At 53.3% G+C, this 16,360-nt stretch overlaps 1 protein-coding gene across 3 annotated transcripts in view; it reads right to left on the bottom strand.

The window, feature by feature from the left end:
• Positions 1–5,394: 5,394 nt before the first annotated feature.
• The window catches only part of Tom1l2 (target of myb1 like 2 membrane trafficking protein), a 126,239-nt gene continuing 115,273 nt past the window's right edge, over positions 5,395–16,360 (bottom strand). For 2 of the 3 annotated variants that reach the window (XM_059270804.1, XM_059270803.1), the window contains 3 exons: positions 11,121–11,180; positions 9,360–9,396; positions 5,395–8,270 (listed from right to left, as the gene is read on the bottom strand). In XM_059270804.1, coding sequence (XP_059126787.1) covers positions 8,122–8,270; positions 9,360–9,396; positions 11,121–11,180 — 246 coding nt within the window. In that variant the 3' untranslated portion in view covers positions 5,395–8,121. The remainder of the gene's footprint in view (positions 8,271–9,359; positions 9,397–11,120; positions 11,181–16,360) is intronic. The other variant, XM_059270806.1, reaches the window with a different exon arrangement.

Consider the following 16,360-nt stretch of genomic DNA (forward strand, 5'->3'; position numbering starts at 1 on the left):
TTTACAAGGGCAGCAGCCGAGGGGAAGCTTGGAGAACTTCTTCAGAGGAAGTTGGTGGTTTCTGTCTCAAACACCCTGGGACCTCCCACCAAAGATCTCAGGACCCCTTGCTGGGATCTTTGGCGCTCAGAACGCAAGCCTGTCCTAGTGAGCCTTGGAGGGGCGGGGTCTCAGCCTGGCCGACAGTGACCTGGGTCAGCTGTTCAGCACTGTGCAGTCATGAGGCATGCTTGTGACAAGCCGAATACTTTTATTGTATTAACTCGTTCAATCCTCCCAACAGCCTTAGGAAGACGTCTGTTCCCATCCCATTCCACGGATGAGGCAACTGAGGCAGGAGACAGGACCCGCCTAGGAGTCCCCAGCACTGCCCGCTGCCCGTGGTGGTCCTATACTGGGGACGGTCGCAGGGCGGGGTGGGCAGCGCGGAGACCCCGAACTCCGGGCGCGAGAGAACTTGCCCTGTTCGCGGCCAAGTGGGGCGGGGCCCCGAGTGGCGTGACGCGGCGTCAGCTTGCGCTCGCGGGACTCGGGCTTTTGGTCACGTGCCCGGCGCCTGCTCGACCCGGGGGTGGGGCTGTAAGACCTGCGGACACCCGCTCTGCCGGGTGGGACTGCTCCGCTGCAAATGGCTCCCAAAGCCCAGATTTCCGTGCCTGCCCGGGCTTCGTTACCTGGGGGACCAGCGTGCACGTCCCGGTTGGTCCCCACCCTCTAAGCACAGGAGACACTTGCTGGGGTTCTGAGCCGTGAGGGGCAGGGCCTCTTTGCCCCAGCAGTGCCCTCAATGTTAGGAGCTCAGGGGTGCGTGGAATGGTAGGCCCCGGGCAGAAAGCTGCATAAGGAGGCTGCTGAACCCCCAGGGCCACCTGCCACTCTGCATGACCCCGTTATCCTTCTTGGCTGCTGGAGCTAAGCGTGGGCCTGCCTGGGCAAAGGAACAGAGGGCCAGGCAATGGGAACAGACTGCTGGGAGTCCAGAGCCACCTGGGAGGTCCTAACCTCCTGACTTGACTTTATACGGGGGACTGCTGACGTGAGAATTCTGGCCGTAGATGAGGGCTGATCTCATTGGAGTCGACTTCTGTTGGGAGCTGTCCAGGAAGTGTCTAGCTCTCTCTGGGCCTCTGTCTCACCCACCGTGGTGGCTGCTTGGCATGATAGACCTCCACACAAGGGTTGGGTATGCCCAAAGTCTGGGCACAGTGAAGAGTTAAGCTCACAAATGGAGAGCGGGAATGCTGGCTACTGAGGGGAGAAGCCAGCCATGTATTAGAGTCCCAGAGAAAAGAATATCAACTTAATGGTATCACCTGACACCGTGAGTGAAGTCCAGCCCTAAGGGAGTTACTGTTGGAATCCCAGGTCCCCACTGCATGCCACTCTGCGGAAAACTGGGGGACAGAAACTGGTGGGAAGATGCAGGTTTATCTGAGACCCACCTCGAAGGAGACGGAGCAGATTCTCCATCTCCCAGGGTTTTCGGAGCTGTAAAGAGCTGTGGTAGAAGGGAGTACAGGATGGACACAGGAGGGAAGCCCGTGTACTGAGTGGGATCCTCTGATATTCCGGCTGCTGCAGGTCACTTTGTCCTCGTGGGGTAGAGAAGGTGCTAAACCTTCCATCAGATGTCCTGGGAACCGGCAGTGGGCAGTGTCATCCCCTCTCTCTCTGTGCTCTCAGCCCTCAGAAGGTGAAGCAGGAGGTCTGTGTTTGCGACCAAGCTGGGCAGCTCCCACCTCGTAAATTTCAGTTGGGACTTCTCATCAGAATTTAGAACGTTAGGCAAAAGTGAAGCTGTGGGATTCAGGGAGGCCTCAAAACACAGGAGGGGTGGGCATGGGAGACGGGGCAAAAGAATGTGCTGGAAGGACTGTGACAGGCTCAAACAGAACGTTTCACCTGAATGTTTCAGCAGGCTGCGGGCTCCTTTTTCTCTCCTCATCTTCCATGGGATTACCTCAGCCCATTTCACTCAAAGATTGATAAACTACAAAGGCCTCGGTAGGTCATTCACAATTCCATCTCACAGCTGAGGAAAGGGTACAGTGGATTCTCTGGTGCCACTACTGCTGGGTCTGGACTATGTAGCATGGATAGAGAGGAGACAGCCCAGGCGAGAGTCCGCTGGGCTTCCAGAATCATCGACTCCCCAGAGCTACCAGCAGAGGCCTGACTTACTGGGATGTTCAAGACCTGGCCCTAGAGACCTGAACACGCTTTCTGGAGGCTATGAAAGAACACACCAGTAGCTTCCCTGAGTATTGGAGCACTTTCTGGGTACCATGCTGGTCCGAGGTCTCGGGTTCTGCCCCTGCCCAAGATCCAGAAAAGATGTTTTTCTTGGGAAGTAAATGGGTGGTAAAGGTCCTTCGCCATCAAGAGCTTCAGTGGAGGCTGCTGAAGGGGGCCTGGCATCAAGACAGGGCCCCAGCTCCTCTTGGAGCTCCAATGACGGGAGGAGAGGCCGTGAGGCCTGAGGAGGGAATAAAGAAGAGCGCAGGAATTTGTCTCTGTCCATCTGTCCCTCAGGACCTGGGCCTTCTCCACCCATGCTGTAGACCTTGTGAAGGCTTTACCCTTCTTCTACTAACAGCCAGGGTTTTCAGGGTGAGTTCTTGGTATTTTATAAACCACTGGAAAGAGCTATAGCCTGGAGCTACAGGAAATCTCTATTTGGGAGGAGCCAGCCCCGAGGAAGCAGAGCCAAGACCCACACAGGTCTGTCGCCCAACCTCATCTAGAGGCACCTGGATACAGCTATTCCTGAAGCACACTCCTCTTTCTGACTTCTGAACCAATTTCTGCCACAACCAACTAGGTCAAATATGCCCTTTAAGTGAGGAGCTGGGGCCACAGGCTCCATCCTGATAAAGAGGCCGCTTTTCTCCAATGTTTCTTGCATTTGTTTTCTCCCACAGAACCCTTATCTCACAGGAACATCTATTAGTCTATGGGGAAAATGAACTTTGGCAAGTGTCCACCAAGGGTTGCAAAGTCCCTCCTTGGAGACTTGTCAGCTAAATTGGAGCAGCATGGCCATCCTGCCCTTCCTGCTGGCCTGGACAGCCTCCCTGCCTGCAGGCCACCAGGGTTCTGTAACACTCAGCAGAGGAGAGGCCTTGGTTCTGGGAACTGGACAAGGCTTCAAGTTCCCCAGGGGCACAGCCTGAGCACCAGCCAGGTACAGGCAAGCTGTAAGGATCACGAGCTAAAAGAGCTTGTGAGCCCAGAGCAGACTCGGTCCACCTGCTCTTCACGGGGTAGGGGTTGGGTTCTGGCCCCTTTAATGCCACAGTGCCTACCTAGCACAGAGCTAGGGCACAGCATGGCCTGAGTCCATGTTATCTGCTCAGAAGGATCTAGGTTGTGGGCTTCCTCTACTTTAAGGACACGCTCCTCTGTTTTACCTGTTGAGGGCCTGCAATTCATCCCACTTAGTCAGAGTTAGAGCCTCAACTCCCGGAGCCTAGAGTGATGGTGGGTCTTAGGGTGCTGGCTACTGGAACCCTGGCCTGGGTTGGTGACTGTAGGGGCCCCTATCAGCCTGTGCCTCTGGACCTTTTCATCTGCCGCCCCTCTACAGCAGACTTGAGTCTAAGTGACAGTTACCTTGATCTCTGTGCCCAAAAGCCAGTCTGTGGCTCTTCCCAGCCCCAACTTTACCAGCACAGTGACAGGCTGGCAGATGTTAGCCAGGGCCACCCGAGTTTCATATACTTACTATGCTTACGCTCCATCCTCAGTTCCAGGGGGTGAAGGGGCTGAGGGCATCTGGCTCCACCTCCTCCCGTGTCCCCACGTGGTCCTCTGACCTCAGGGCTGGCTGAGGCCAGTTCCCAAAGGACAATGCCTCAGAGTAGTGCCCTAGGCAGCCTCCTGGAACAGCCCAGGAGCTTACAGGAAGGAAGGTAGGTGGGGAGAGGCAGAGATGAGCTGCTTTGAGGGAACAAAGAAGTTCTAAAATTGTGATGGTCACACAACCCTGCAACCCTGACTGGAAGCGCTCAACTGTATAAAGTGTGTAAGCTGTCTCTCTCTGTAGGGGGAACTGCGGATTAATATCACAGTCGAGGAGAGGGCTCCACTCTCCAGGAGCTGAGGCTGGCAGACTCGGTGCTTGGCATGGGCTTTGTGGAAGATTCTGATGCCTTTTTTGGCAGAAACCCAGCTGAAGGGGTTTGGATGCCCCAGGCCTACCTGCTCTGAGCCAGGGTAAGTGGCCTTGCCATATCTGCTTGAGACCCAGGAAATCCGCCATACACTTGCCCTCTTCCCCCAAAGCCTGCCTCTCTCCAGGGCACAGGAGTTTCCTCGCCAGGCCTCTGAGATGGGGAATGAAGCGGTGGGTCTGCAACTGTTCCCTCTAGCAGGGACCCATGAAGGCCTGTTAAAGGCCTGTGGCACTGATCTTGTGGCACAGGCTTTCAATCCCAGCACTTGGGAAAGCAGAGACCAGTGGATCTCTGGGTTCAAGGCTAGCCTGGGCTACAAAGTAAGACCATATCTCAAAACATGAAATAAAATTAAAAGGCAGGTGGGAGCTGGAGAGATGGCTCAGTGGCTAAACAGCACACACTGCTTTTGCAGAGAACCAGGGTTAGGTTCCCACTACCCACGCTGGGTGGCCCACAACCACTTTAACTCCAGCTCCAGTGAATCCAATGCCCTCTCCTGGCCTCTGTGGGCACCTGAACCAATAAGTGCACATATCCATACTCAGATAACACACACAAACACATAATTTTAAAATATAATTTTTTTTTTTAGAAGAAGTCAGGTGGGCCAACTTTCAGGCCCTTTGGATGCTCAGGCCAATTCAGACATCACACAGGAATGGCTGGTTCAACTATTTATTGTGGCGTACTTTACATGCAAGAACACAAATTAGAGAGACAGTTTTTGGAAGCAGAACCAGTGGGGTGGGGAGACACACTAGTTGTCACACTTGAGCCACCCTCCAGAACCAGCTCTACCCACAGAAACAGGACAGTGACAAGACTGACTTGTAAGACAACAGGAGAACAAACTCAATACCGTCTTTTCAGCAGCCCCGAGGATCCTCAGACCCTCACAAATGAAGTGCAAACTTTAGGAAGAAACACTACCCCCTGCTCTCCCAGAGAGCCTGGGGCGTGAGTATGGCAGGATCGGTCAGAACACAGGGTTGACAGTTGTTCTTGGGGACTAGGGGAAACCTAGCCTAGACCTCCATGAACAAGAAGGGCTGGAGATGGGCACTGGGCTAGGTGGGTACCACAGAGCCACAAAGGGAGGACCTCCAAGTGGCTGAGCACACAGGGAAGCCCCAGCCATCCTAACAGCAGACCATAGAGAGGCTGTGGATTGACCAGGCGGGAACAAAGGCTCTCATGCTGCTCTCCCAGCCACCTAGGGCTGACCTGGCCTCAAGAGTGCCCTGAGCCATTTGAGACCATCCATCAGAGGACTGTGGCCAGGAAAGTCTGTGGTGGAATGAAGGAACTCACTGCCATCAGGCCACCTAGGGTCCGGCCACCACTTTCCTGGCTGAGCGGTGCTGTGGGTGACAGCAGGGGCCAGGTGGGGAGGACAAGAGCAGTGAGCCAAGGCACAGTCACTCACACGGAGGGGCTGACAGGAAAAATGGAAGCTAGCTCTGGCCACAGCTACCAAGAAGCCCTTTTGGCTCTGAAACCCCATGTCCCATGTACAGTAAATGAGTTAGTCAGTCTCGGCCCAACTCACAGGGTCAAAATACACCTGGTGACTTCCCTTCACTGCTGCCTGATGGCCAAAAAGGTAGGAAGAAGCAGTCTTCACACTTCAGCACACAATGAACAAGAAAAGGTTAAACACATCCTCAAGAAAATATTTTGACAAAATAAATATTTTAACCTATAATCAGGTGTAATTAGTGCTTATGAGTCCCGGCAATAATTTAGTGTAATTAAGTACATACTCTATCTGTGATTTCTAACACTTGTAGAGGCTGCTGGCTTGAGAGGGCCTAGCTTCTAAGGATTTTTCCCACAGATGGTAGGGAACCAGAAGCCTCAGGACAGGATAGTCCACAGAGCTGGACCCCCTTCAGGAACCCCAGGCTCAATCTTGCTTCTCATAAAGGCCCCAGGCCCATGTCACTTCAGCCCACAGATAAGGCAGGCAGACTACCTCTAGACAAGATATGAAGACTATAAACCAAACCACCGGCTGGGCTGGTCCCAGCCAGAAAGGTGTTCTCTTGGCAGCCTGTGGGAGTCCTTGACCTCTCTAAGCCATACCTAGCAGCTGCGGTCAGGAGGATAGGGGACAGCTCTGGACATTGGTACTAGAAACAAGCATGTTGGGAACCCCCAAGGTAGGCCCCCACATCAGTCTCTCTCCCTGATGCAGGCCCATCTTCCTCTCTACATCATCCACAAGCAGGGGGCAGCCTCTTAATTCAGAGATGCTGGCCTGATTGCCTACTGCCCACAGGCCCTGCTCTTTAGACTGTGGACAGCTGATCCTCAGACAATCTTTTTAGACTGTGCCAAAGGCCAAGCTTCCAGGTATACTGGGCTCCCCAGCCTCCTCTGGTGTGATAAGCCTTCAGAGGCCTTAACAACCAGGTTAGCCTTGGAGTGCTCTGCCCTTAAACACTGACAAGAAGCTCTGCTTGGCAGGGTATGAGTGAGGTGTAGAGGTATGGCAGATGCTCAGAGAGGGCTGGGCAGTTAGCAGGTCAGTGTGACATCCTCCACAGGTCCTGTCAGATGAACCCTAGCCCGACCTTCCGGAGACTGCTGAAGGAGAGGTGCTAGGTTGGGCGAGGGGTCCTGGGATGGGCCATTTCTGTTCTCACCCAGGGCTGCGGTCCCATCCTAAGAGCTGCCCAGAACCTGTGCACTGATCCTCTGCAAGTGGAACCCAGCCTCCTCTCCCTGCTGGGGCTGGCGCTTGGGTGGCCAGGTGTAGCACTGGGCCATCCTAACAGTGGGAAAGGCTGACCACAGGGTGGGTAGGACTGTGTGGGGCCTGCGAGTATACAGCAATACAGCTGCAGTAGCATCTTCCTTTTCTAGGCAACAGCAGCTAGACCAGGGTTAAGGGAGCACTGGGTCACCTGCTCAGCGCCAGGAAACAAAGCAGCCAAGGGCAGGAGCAGGCATCGCCAGCTCTTGTTTGCTCAGATCCACGCTGTCAGGCTTCAGACTGAAACTGTTGGCTGGGGGACATGTGAGGTGGGTGGCAGATCAAGTGGGGACAGCCATGAAGGCTGAGGCTATGTCAGGGAGGAGAGAAGAGTGGAGTATGGCTCCAGCCTAATGTGGCTCCTGGTCCTCTGGAGCCTCCACGCACAGCACACAGCTACCTGCTGCTGGGCCTGGAGGTAGATATGTGGGGGTCGCTGGAGGCGAAGCCTAGTTACGAGATACATCCAAGTCATGTTGCTTTAGCAAACCACCGTCTCTAGACATCAGGGCCAATGTGGGTGTGTAGGGCGTGCATAGAGTAAACTGTCTACCGTCCACAGGGCACGTGCTGCCCTTGGCCGTTCTCAGACCGAGAGCTGCAGGTCCCTGTCTTGGTCCCAGGCCTGGCAGCTGACTGATGGAGAAAGGGCCAGGGACATGAGGGATCTTTAAGGTAGTGGCCCACAGAGCCCACTCAGGTACAAACACGCTAGTGCCACACCATCCAAGGAGAGAGACTAAGCCTGTGGTTACAAATACTTGAGCCCAGCTTTCCCAGAGTCCTTGATGGAAGAAGGGGGTCCTGGGGAGCAAAGTGTCTCACCTAAGGAAGCTGTGGAGCTAGGCGGAAGCAGAAGGGGTAGTGAGAGAGTCAGTTCAGGAGCTCTGCTCAGAAAGTGTCAAGGGGCTACCCTGCCTGGGGCTGGACCACTGCTTCTTCCTGGTTAGACCCAAGGCCAAGAGAGCCCTTGGGGTGAGGGAGGACAGGCCCTCTGGTCAGTGCTGTTGCCACCCAGAGAACAGGTGGCAAAGTGGGCCCTGACCAGGGAGGCTTGGGAGCAAACAGTGGCATTTCCATGGGGATACAGGTGTGCAGGCTGAGGGGCTAGGGAGTGGCCAGTGCCCAGTGTCCACCAGGAGAGTCAGCAGTGACCTGCCATGGGAAGGCAAACCACAGGACAGCTCACAGGGCAAAGAGTGCATCCTCAGACCGCTCTGGCTTCTTCCGGTTGGAAGCACTTGAGGCTGGTGCAGGAGCCTCTGTGGGAGGCGAGGGCAGGTCTGGAACTGTTTCTGCAGCTTTGGCTCGCTCTTCCAGGAACTTATCGAACTCTACAATACAAACCAAATGGAGGGGTAGGCTTGGTGAGGGTCACTTAGCTGGAGCCCCACACCCTCGTTTCCAGCTCCAGCCAGTACCAACGCTGGCCTGGCTGCCCTTTGGCAGGAGGTACATGCACGTGGGGTGGGGGTGGGGAGTGGAGGTTGGGAAGGGTGTGTTGGCAGGAGAGCAACCAGCCAGATCCAGGCTTATTTTGGGCCCTCCTGGTCTGGGGCCAGCCGAAGAGAAGTCACTATTCCTGACTCTCCACACGCAGAGCTGGTGGAAGCTGGATTAGGGGTTATGTGGGTGGGGAGGACCCTATCTATATATTGCTGTGGGACCCATGATGGGGAAAGGATCTGACAGCCCCCAGTCTCTTCAGAGAAAGGCTCTGGAAAAACAGTGAGTACAGAGCACCTGCCCTCCGAGAGCTCAGAGCTCTATCCACCTGGTCAGCACAGGGCAGGGCAGAGTGGGCCAGCACCTGCGTACACCACAGGCCCACCCTCACTGACCTAAGGAGGATGCTCAAGGGAGGCTGCAGAAGGCAGCCACTTAGCACAGAGGGCAGGTCCTTGGGCTGGTCCTTGTCACAGGGTCTGGAAGAATCCGGGGGTTGGGGGCAGCGTGGATGAGGTGTGGAATGTAAGATGGAGAGGAGTTCATGTCAGAGGGAAGAGGGCAGGAGCCTTGTTGGAAAACTAGGCCCATGTTCCCACCATGATTCCCATCGACTGAGGCCCAGATGCCCAAGAGGCCCTGCACACTCTGTGCACGGTGTGATCTGTGTCTGTGGGGGACTTAGGACCTGGGCAGAAGCTAGGACAGTAACCTGTGCCCTCCAGTCACCCTCTTAGTGACCTCTACATGCTCTTCCCAGTCTGTTTTGCCCTAAAGGAAATGAGAGAAATGGCACTGTCTCCATCAGCATGAGTCCCCATGGAGGCCAGGGCTCAGGCCCATGGAGACCAGGGCTCAGGCCCAGCAACACATGGATCTAGCAGCAGAAGCTTCAGAGTACCGGGCCGGTCCCTGTGTGGCCCTGAGAGGCAGGAGCGAGAGAGCAGAAGGGCTGTAAGGCCACTGGCCAGGCCTACCTTCACTTGTGACACCCTCTTCCAGGTCATCGCCCTTCTGTGGACGGAGCAGAGAATGGCATTAGGGATCATCCCTGTCTTTCCCACCCCACTACCTCTGTCCACCCATGGCTACCCAAGTGAAGTTCTACTTTTCCTGTTTCCACATTCTCTTCTTCCTATTAGAGAGGCAGAGAGTGTGCTTTTAAAAAAAAAATGTTAAAAAAAAAAAAAAGCAAAACACAAAGGTTCTAGGTTTTGATATCCTAGAAGGACAAGAAAGAAAAATCCAAAATTGGTGCAGGCTAGTCCCTACCTGGGCCAGAGGGGAGAACCCCGCCCATCAATACCAGGCTCTGAGGAGAGCTGCCATTGTCACATGAGGCTGAGGCAATCAGTGCTGCCAGCAGAGGGATTCTGGAAAGATGCCATCCACGCCAACAGCTAGGAGCCACTTGGGGCCTGGATGGCCTTGGCCTGATCTCTAGTAGGTCCTTCGGCAGTGGGAGCTGTCACCTAGAAACATGCCCCACAGCCTCCTAGGAGCTCTAACTGCCTTCCCCTAGACCTAAGCTCCCATTCTTGCTGTCTGAAGATGCTGATGCATCTTTATCATTTATGTGGATGACACTTGATTAGGACAGGAGCTTAGACATAGGCCACACTGGGAAAGGACCCATGCTGGAGTGAAAAGTCACCAGCAGGGCTCAGCAACCTGGGCTTCTCCTGACCTATCACTGCCTTGTGAGAGCCTTGCTAACATATCCTTTCTGGATCTTGTCTCTTCAGGGTCTCGTGGAGCCAGGCTGGCCTTGCACTTCTGACCTTACTGCCTCCACTTCCCAAATGCTGGGATTATAGGTGGGTGACATCATGCTGAGTCTGGGAGAGAGCCTGAGAGTTTCCGTTCCTGCCTCTGTGAGGGACATATTTCTTCCTAGGCTCCCCTGGAAAGATCGAAGGGGTGCTCTTTCAACCTTCCCTGCCATGCAGGTGGCTACCTCCTGGGAAAGAAGCAATGTTAGCCTCTTTTGTGGAGGAGATGCCACAGGAAACCTGTAGCCCCCACTGAATCCCCCCTACACCCAGCGGCTGTGAATGAAGGGCTCTGTAAGGAGAGGGAATTGACTGAGGGCATCTTCAGACATGTGACCTTCTCAGTCTCTCATCCATCCCAGATGGACAAACATTCTCTGGGGACAGGAGCTCTTATAAACAAATACTAGAGGATGGTGGGAATGGGGATGATGGTGAATGTAAAACCAAGCATCTAACTCACTTGTGAAAAAAGGAAAAAAAGAAATAAAAATGTTGGGATGCAGCGCTTATCCACTAGCATGCACAATGCCATGAATTCAATCCCCAACAAAGGGGCAAAAAAAGAAAGAAAAAACAAACCAAAACCAACACACAAAAATATCTTCCTCCCTCAAAACAAAAAGCAGAAAGAAACAGAAACAAACAAGTAGAAAAACCCCTCAAAGACACACCTTTGGCGTTTAAGAGAAACGGGGAGGGTTTGGCGTGTGTCAGGAGTGGTTAGAGATGGGCTCTCTAGTTTCCACAGATGTGAGACATCTGTTCGGGGCTGTGTGGCCGAGAGGCCGTGCCTAGAGCCAGCACCACCAGAGTCCACATGTTAGAACGGAAGGTGAGCTTTACCCCCTCCCTCCTCCAACCCACCCTGGTGGAGGTGGAGCCCCTGCCACAAGCCCCAAGGCCTGTCCTCAGAACATCGGCCTTGCCACAACCCCCCCACAAAATGCAGAAGTCAAGTCTCACCAGGTCTGTCCTGAGCCACACCTCAATGTCGTCCATGACAGACGGCTGGGCAACGGGGATCTATGAAGGCAGAGGCGGCAAGCAGCGGGGTCAGGCAGGCCCCCACACAGCCAGGCAAAAGAAGACAACACCAAAACAAAGTAAATCGTCAAAAGTAACCCCCAAACAAAACCAAAATGTACACAGAGCAAAACAACCACATGGCACGCACAGGCAACACAGACAGCTCCACGTGAAATGGCAGATGAGGAGAGCAGTGCGGTGGTAATTAGAAGAGGCAGGCTGGTCAGCAGGGGGTGGCGGCAAGAAAGTACGTGTTCTTGATATGGATAACTTTCGCTTGTGTCTGTTCGTCTTTCCAGGCCAGGGCTACAAAGCACCCCCTGGTCTCAAGAAGTCACTAGTTCTGCAGCAGCCATGACGGGAGAATCAGCTGCCCTCGGTGAAGACCACCTCAGGCCAAGATGGAGGGCCGAGGGGAAGCTGAGCAGCACCAGGCCTAGAGCAGGCCACAGGGTGCTCGGGAGGGCAGTTCAGCCCCGGGGCCTCTGTCTGCTTAGTGAGGTGGCTTTCTGCGTGGGAGAAGGAGCCAGAGGCACGTGCTCCCTTGGTCTGGGAGTGCCCTGCTTCCAGAAAGCAGGCACACTCTACCATTAACGGAAACACAGCTCAGAAATGAGGCTTTGATGACAGAGAAGGACAGGGGGCTTTAGTCCTCTCTCTCTCCTTTGAGGAAAAAATATCACTAGTAGCCCGGAAGGCCACAGCTTGCTTTGGTCTCATCCTTTTCTCCTGCCTCTCAGGAGCTGTCTGAGCTTTAGTAGTTGAGAAAACTAGTCCACTGTGGGCTGGGGAGCAGGATGCCTAGGCTGTGGCAGGGCTCCCCAGCAACCTCATGGGTATTGGAGAAGGTGCCACGCGTTGGTCTGAGCCAAGGGCCTCGAGCAGAGATTCTGAAAAATATGTGCAACTAAAACCATTTACGTTGCCATCAGATAAGAAGTGAAGGTAGCCTTTAAACCCCTAGAAGCCACCTTAATAAAAGGCTGGCTCCCTGCCTAGACAGCTGAGAGGATCGCCTTTAGTCAGGGCAACCTGCCTCTTCACCTACCCTGGACTGAGTGGTGCCCTGCCTGGGAGCCTTGCTAATTAGCCCACTGTTTCCAGAAAAAAAGAAACGACAGTGTGGTGTCCATAGCTGACTACACTCTAATGTCACCATCTAGAGTAAGGATGAACTTTAAACAGGCAATAAGAAGACTCAGTAGAAGTAATTTTAAAAAAAGCTTCCAAAATAACCCAAAAAGCCCAACCTGAAAAGGAAGAGAACAAAGAATTCACATTGTCGGCTCCTGTTTTGGAGGTTGAAATCTGTTGCCAAAAAGGTGTGGCTTCTGCACATGCTGAGCAGATGTCTGCAGCACCTCCCAGAGCAAGCTGGTGACCCCCAGCTCTGAGCACGTGCTCTGTGCCCCATCCTCACCCTGATGCGGGCAGGCACACAAGCGTTTTCAGAACAGCTCACTAATCACAAGGCACTGTCTCTCTCTGCCACCATTTTAACCCCCAGACATTTCAAACTGTCAAACTGGAAAGTATTTCAGGGAGTTCTTACACCATGACGTGAGTCCTGGTGACAAAGCAGATGATCACTCACTCGGGGTGAGAGCAAGGATGCTCAAGGGCTGTGCCTACAGTGCCCGTGGCAGATGCCCGCCTTACCCATCAAAGAACGTTGGGCCACAGTAGGTGTGACTGCTTTCTCATGACAGCGGGTGTCACGAGATGGTGGGCCTGCTACCTTGACGGACTCCTGGAAAGGATGTGCTGTTCTCATATCTTGATATCTATCAATCACAAAGTCTGACTTGTTGAGGGCGTGTGCCATGCCTAGTCCCCAGCTCAGAAAGTCAGTCAGTCTCCAACGAGAAATGCCATCCACGGCAGCTGCTAGGGTGTGCATGTGGGCACTTTTTGCCTTATCCAACTCAGTCCGCCTAGAAGAAACTGAGAGTCCACATCTGTGAGCTTTCTTTCTGCAGTGTTGGGTGGAGCACAGGCCCTCCTTAAGAGGGCTGAACACTCTTCACTGGGTTGCTAGTTTTAAAGGGCCAGAAGTCTAATTAGACATTCCATTTTTTCTTATAATTCTTTTTATTTTTGTCAAAAAGTAGAGGGCTAGGCTGGACCTAGTGGCTGGTACACACCTTTAATCCCAGCACTTGGGAGGCAGAGGCAGGCAGATCTCTGTTAGTTTGAGGCCATCCTGGTCTATATAATGAGTTCCAGGACAGCCAGAGCTATGTAGACTCTTAAAAAAAAAAAAAAAAAAAAAAAAAAAAAAGGCAGAGGCCTAGAGGTGTAATTCAGGAGTGCTTGTCTACCACATGTGAAGCTTTGGGTTTAATTCACATCATAAAAATCTGCAAACAGCTGAACACATCCCTGCAATGGCAGCAAAGCAAGACCAATGGCTCCAGCTGAGCACACTGCCTGGGGCAAGTCACTTCCCTTTTCCCAGTAGGGAAGCCAGCCTCTTCCTCTTAGAAGCCTCAGCTATGTGGGCAGGTGAAGGAGTTTCAACAGGCTTAGCCTCCAGTTCCTCATCTGTGAACAGGTGATTGCAATGTGGCATTTTGAGTCTATCACTAACATTCTAAGTCAGGATCCCTCATCTTCCAGGTTTGTGTTTCTGTGTTCTAATGTCTGGTCACTGGAACTGAGTCTCTCGGGCCTCAGGGCATGTTCTGAGGAGCTAGGATGCTGCTTCTCAGCTAGGCTTATGTGCTGGAAGGCAGGTGGCTGGATGCAGAAGCACAGCTATGAACCAGCTCTGGGAAGGAGGCAGAGCATCCCTCTCACCACACAGGTCCACCAAGAACCAGACTCAACATGTACACTGCCTGGAAAATATGGCCTGCAGAGGCTCAGAAAGAGGAAGAAACAGGTCCCTCTCTTGCTGATAAAGGGAAGGGAGCATGGCAGGGAGTCTTGGTGTGTCTATGCCATGTGGCTTTGAGCAAGTCCCCAGGCCTTTGGGGGCCTTAACATCCGTTACGTGCCACACGAGTGGCGTATCCAGCAGATCCCTAGGAAGCTTTTGGCTGTTTTGCCATGGTTTTAGCATCTTCTTGGACACTGATCCAAGCTGCAGGCTGTTACAGGAGGTTGAAGAGTGATGAGGGAGACAGAGGAAGAATGGATATGAAGAGAAGGGAATCTACCCAGAACACCCTCCCATAAAGACCAAGGCCAAATGCTGCCTCAGGTGAAAAGGGCAGCCAGGCTGGCAGGGTGGGGTCTTGGTGACAACACTCAGTCCATCTTATGGGTCCAAAGAGATTCAGGCATCTCTGATGCCAGGGTGGCAGGCTAGGATCTGAGTGGTGGGCAGAAGTCTTGTTGTTGGCATCTGTGAGCCACTCCACCTTAGGAAAGAGGTGTGGTGCTGCCACGGCTCCAGCCAGTTCTTTGTTTTTACCTTTGGTCTGCTCTGTCTGGGAGTCTGCCAATTATTGAGTGGGGATAGCTAGCATTAGCTTCTGACAGCAGGAGGCTTTTTTTTATCTGATTTTATTTTTCATCGTGTGTGTGTGTGTGTGTGTGTGTGTGTGTGTGTGTGTGTGTATCGGTGTGAGGGGTATGCAGATGCCCATGGAGACCAGAAGAGGGCATCACATTCTCTGCAGCTGTAGTTACAGGCCATTGTGAGCTGTCCAATGTGGGTGCTGGGAACTGAGCTCAGGTTCTCTACAGGAGCAGTGTGTGCTTTTAACTACTGAACCTCCTCTCCAGCCCATCTTTTGTAGCCCATTGCTGTTGTTCTTCCCTGGCCTGCACCTCTGGTGTTGGGGTCAACACAGGATCTCACGGTTACTACTTCTGCTTCGACACTACTGTTGTTGTTGTCATGGTTACCACTATTTATGTGAGTGTGTATGAGGCCGGGTCTATTATTCAGCTTAGGCTGGTTCATACCAGGAGCTTCCCGTCTTAACCTGCCCAGTGCTAAGACCAGAGGCATGCTTTATCATACCCAGCTTTCATTCTCTGAATTTCCTTGCTCATACCCTGGAAATGGGAGAGGGTCCTAAGTGATCACCAGCCAAAAGTAGCAGAGAAGACCTGAGGGCCAGGGAAGGAGAGAGGGGAAGGTTGCTGACCTGGGCTCAAGCCAGATCTTGCTTACCTTCACCTGCCAATGCCCTTGGGGTAGTGACCTAACTGTGCAGGCTGCTCTCACACCTCAAGTCCCAGGAGAGGAAAGAAGAAGCAGGCACACTTCCACAGCTGTCCCCAGCTCCAGGCACACAAAGAGACCCACCTGCCCAATGGTGCAAGTCTGCACTGGGTGCTATCTCTAGAGGAGCCGTGTAACTTCCTCCGTGATACTTCGCCCAAACCCAACGGGAGAGCTGTTCTAAAGCCCCTGGTCTCACTCAGTAGTTCACAAAGTTTCCATATGAAGAATTTGTACTTGACAGGTTGGGAAGGGTAGGACGTCTATACTACGGGAAACAAGGCAAAGCAGCTAACACACATTGTTTTAAAAGGAGAACAAACTCTAGGCAGGAAGGTGAGATACCAATTTGGCTGTTAGTTGGGTTTGTTTCTGGGAAGTTGAAGACTGGCGCTCTACATGGGGACAGGGAAGGGGAGAGGCGGCTTGTGTGGACAAAGACAGGGCACCGTCACCAGCTGCCCAGGTCACACTCAGGTAGTTTGGAGGGCAGTATCCTTTTTTGCAGGGCTAACAGGCACAGGACACACAGCTAGCATGTCTCTATTTGGACAATGGAGATAGAATTTTAGGAAGAAAATGAAGGGCCTGGCCAGCCCACACTTGCAGGAACAACTGCTTTCTCACTGAGGGCAATTGTGTACTGCTGTGGGAGTGGAACAGTTGACCACCTGCTGCACTGGTCTCCAGACCCCGTCCGCACCCATGGCCTAAGCCTTTCTCAAGCAGGTGGCCCTTGTCCTGCAAGCAGCTTGTCACTTGGAAGTCTTACATGGACACCTGCCATCTGGGCCCCTCTCCTGGCCAGACATCAAGAGCTAGTTCTACATTTGGCTTGCTGCATTTATCTGGAGGGCAGAGGTCCACATGTCTATTTCTGTCATTTCTTTGTATCCTCTCCTGCTCCATCCCTACCACGAGCACCTAGAGGTTTGATTCTGTCCTTGGGGATGAGGTGATCAACCTGAGGCCAGCAGCTTGGGACCCTCTCTCCATGGAC

Source organism: Peromyscus eremicus, chromosome 8a, assembly GCF_949786415.1.
Source record: "Peromyscus eremicus chromosome 8a, PerEre_H2_v1, whole genome shotgun sequence".
NCBI lineage: Eukaryota > Metazoa > Chordata > Mammalia > Rodentia > Cricetidae > Peromyscus > Peromyscus eremicus.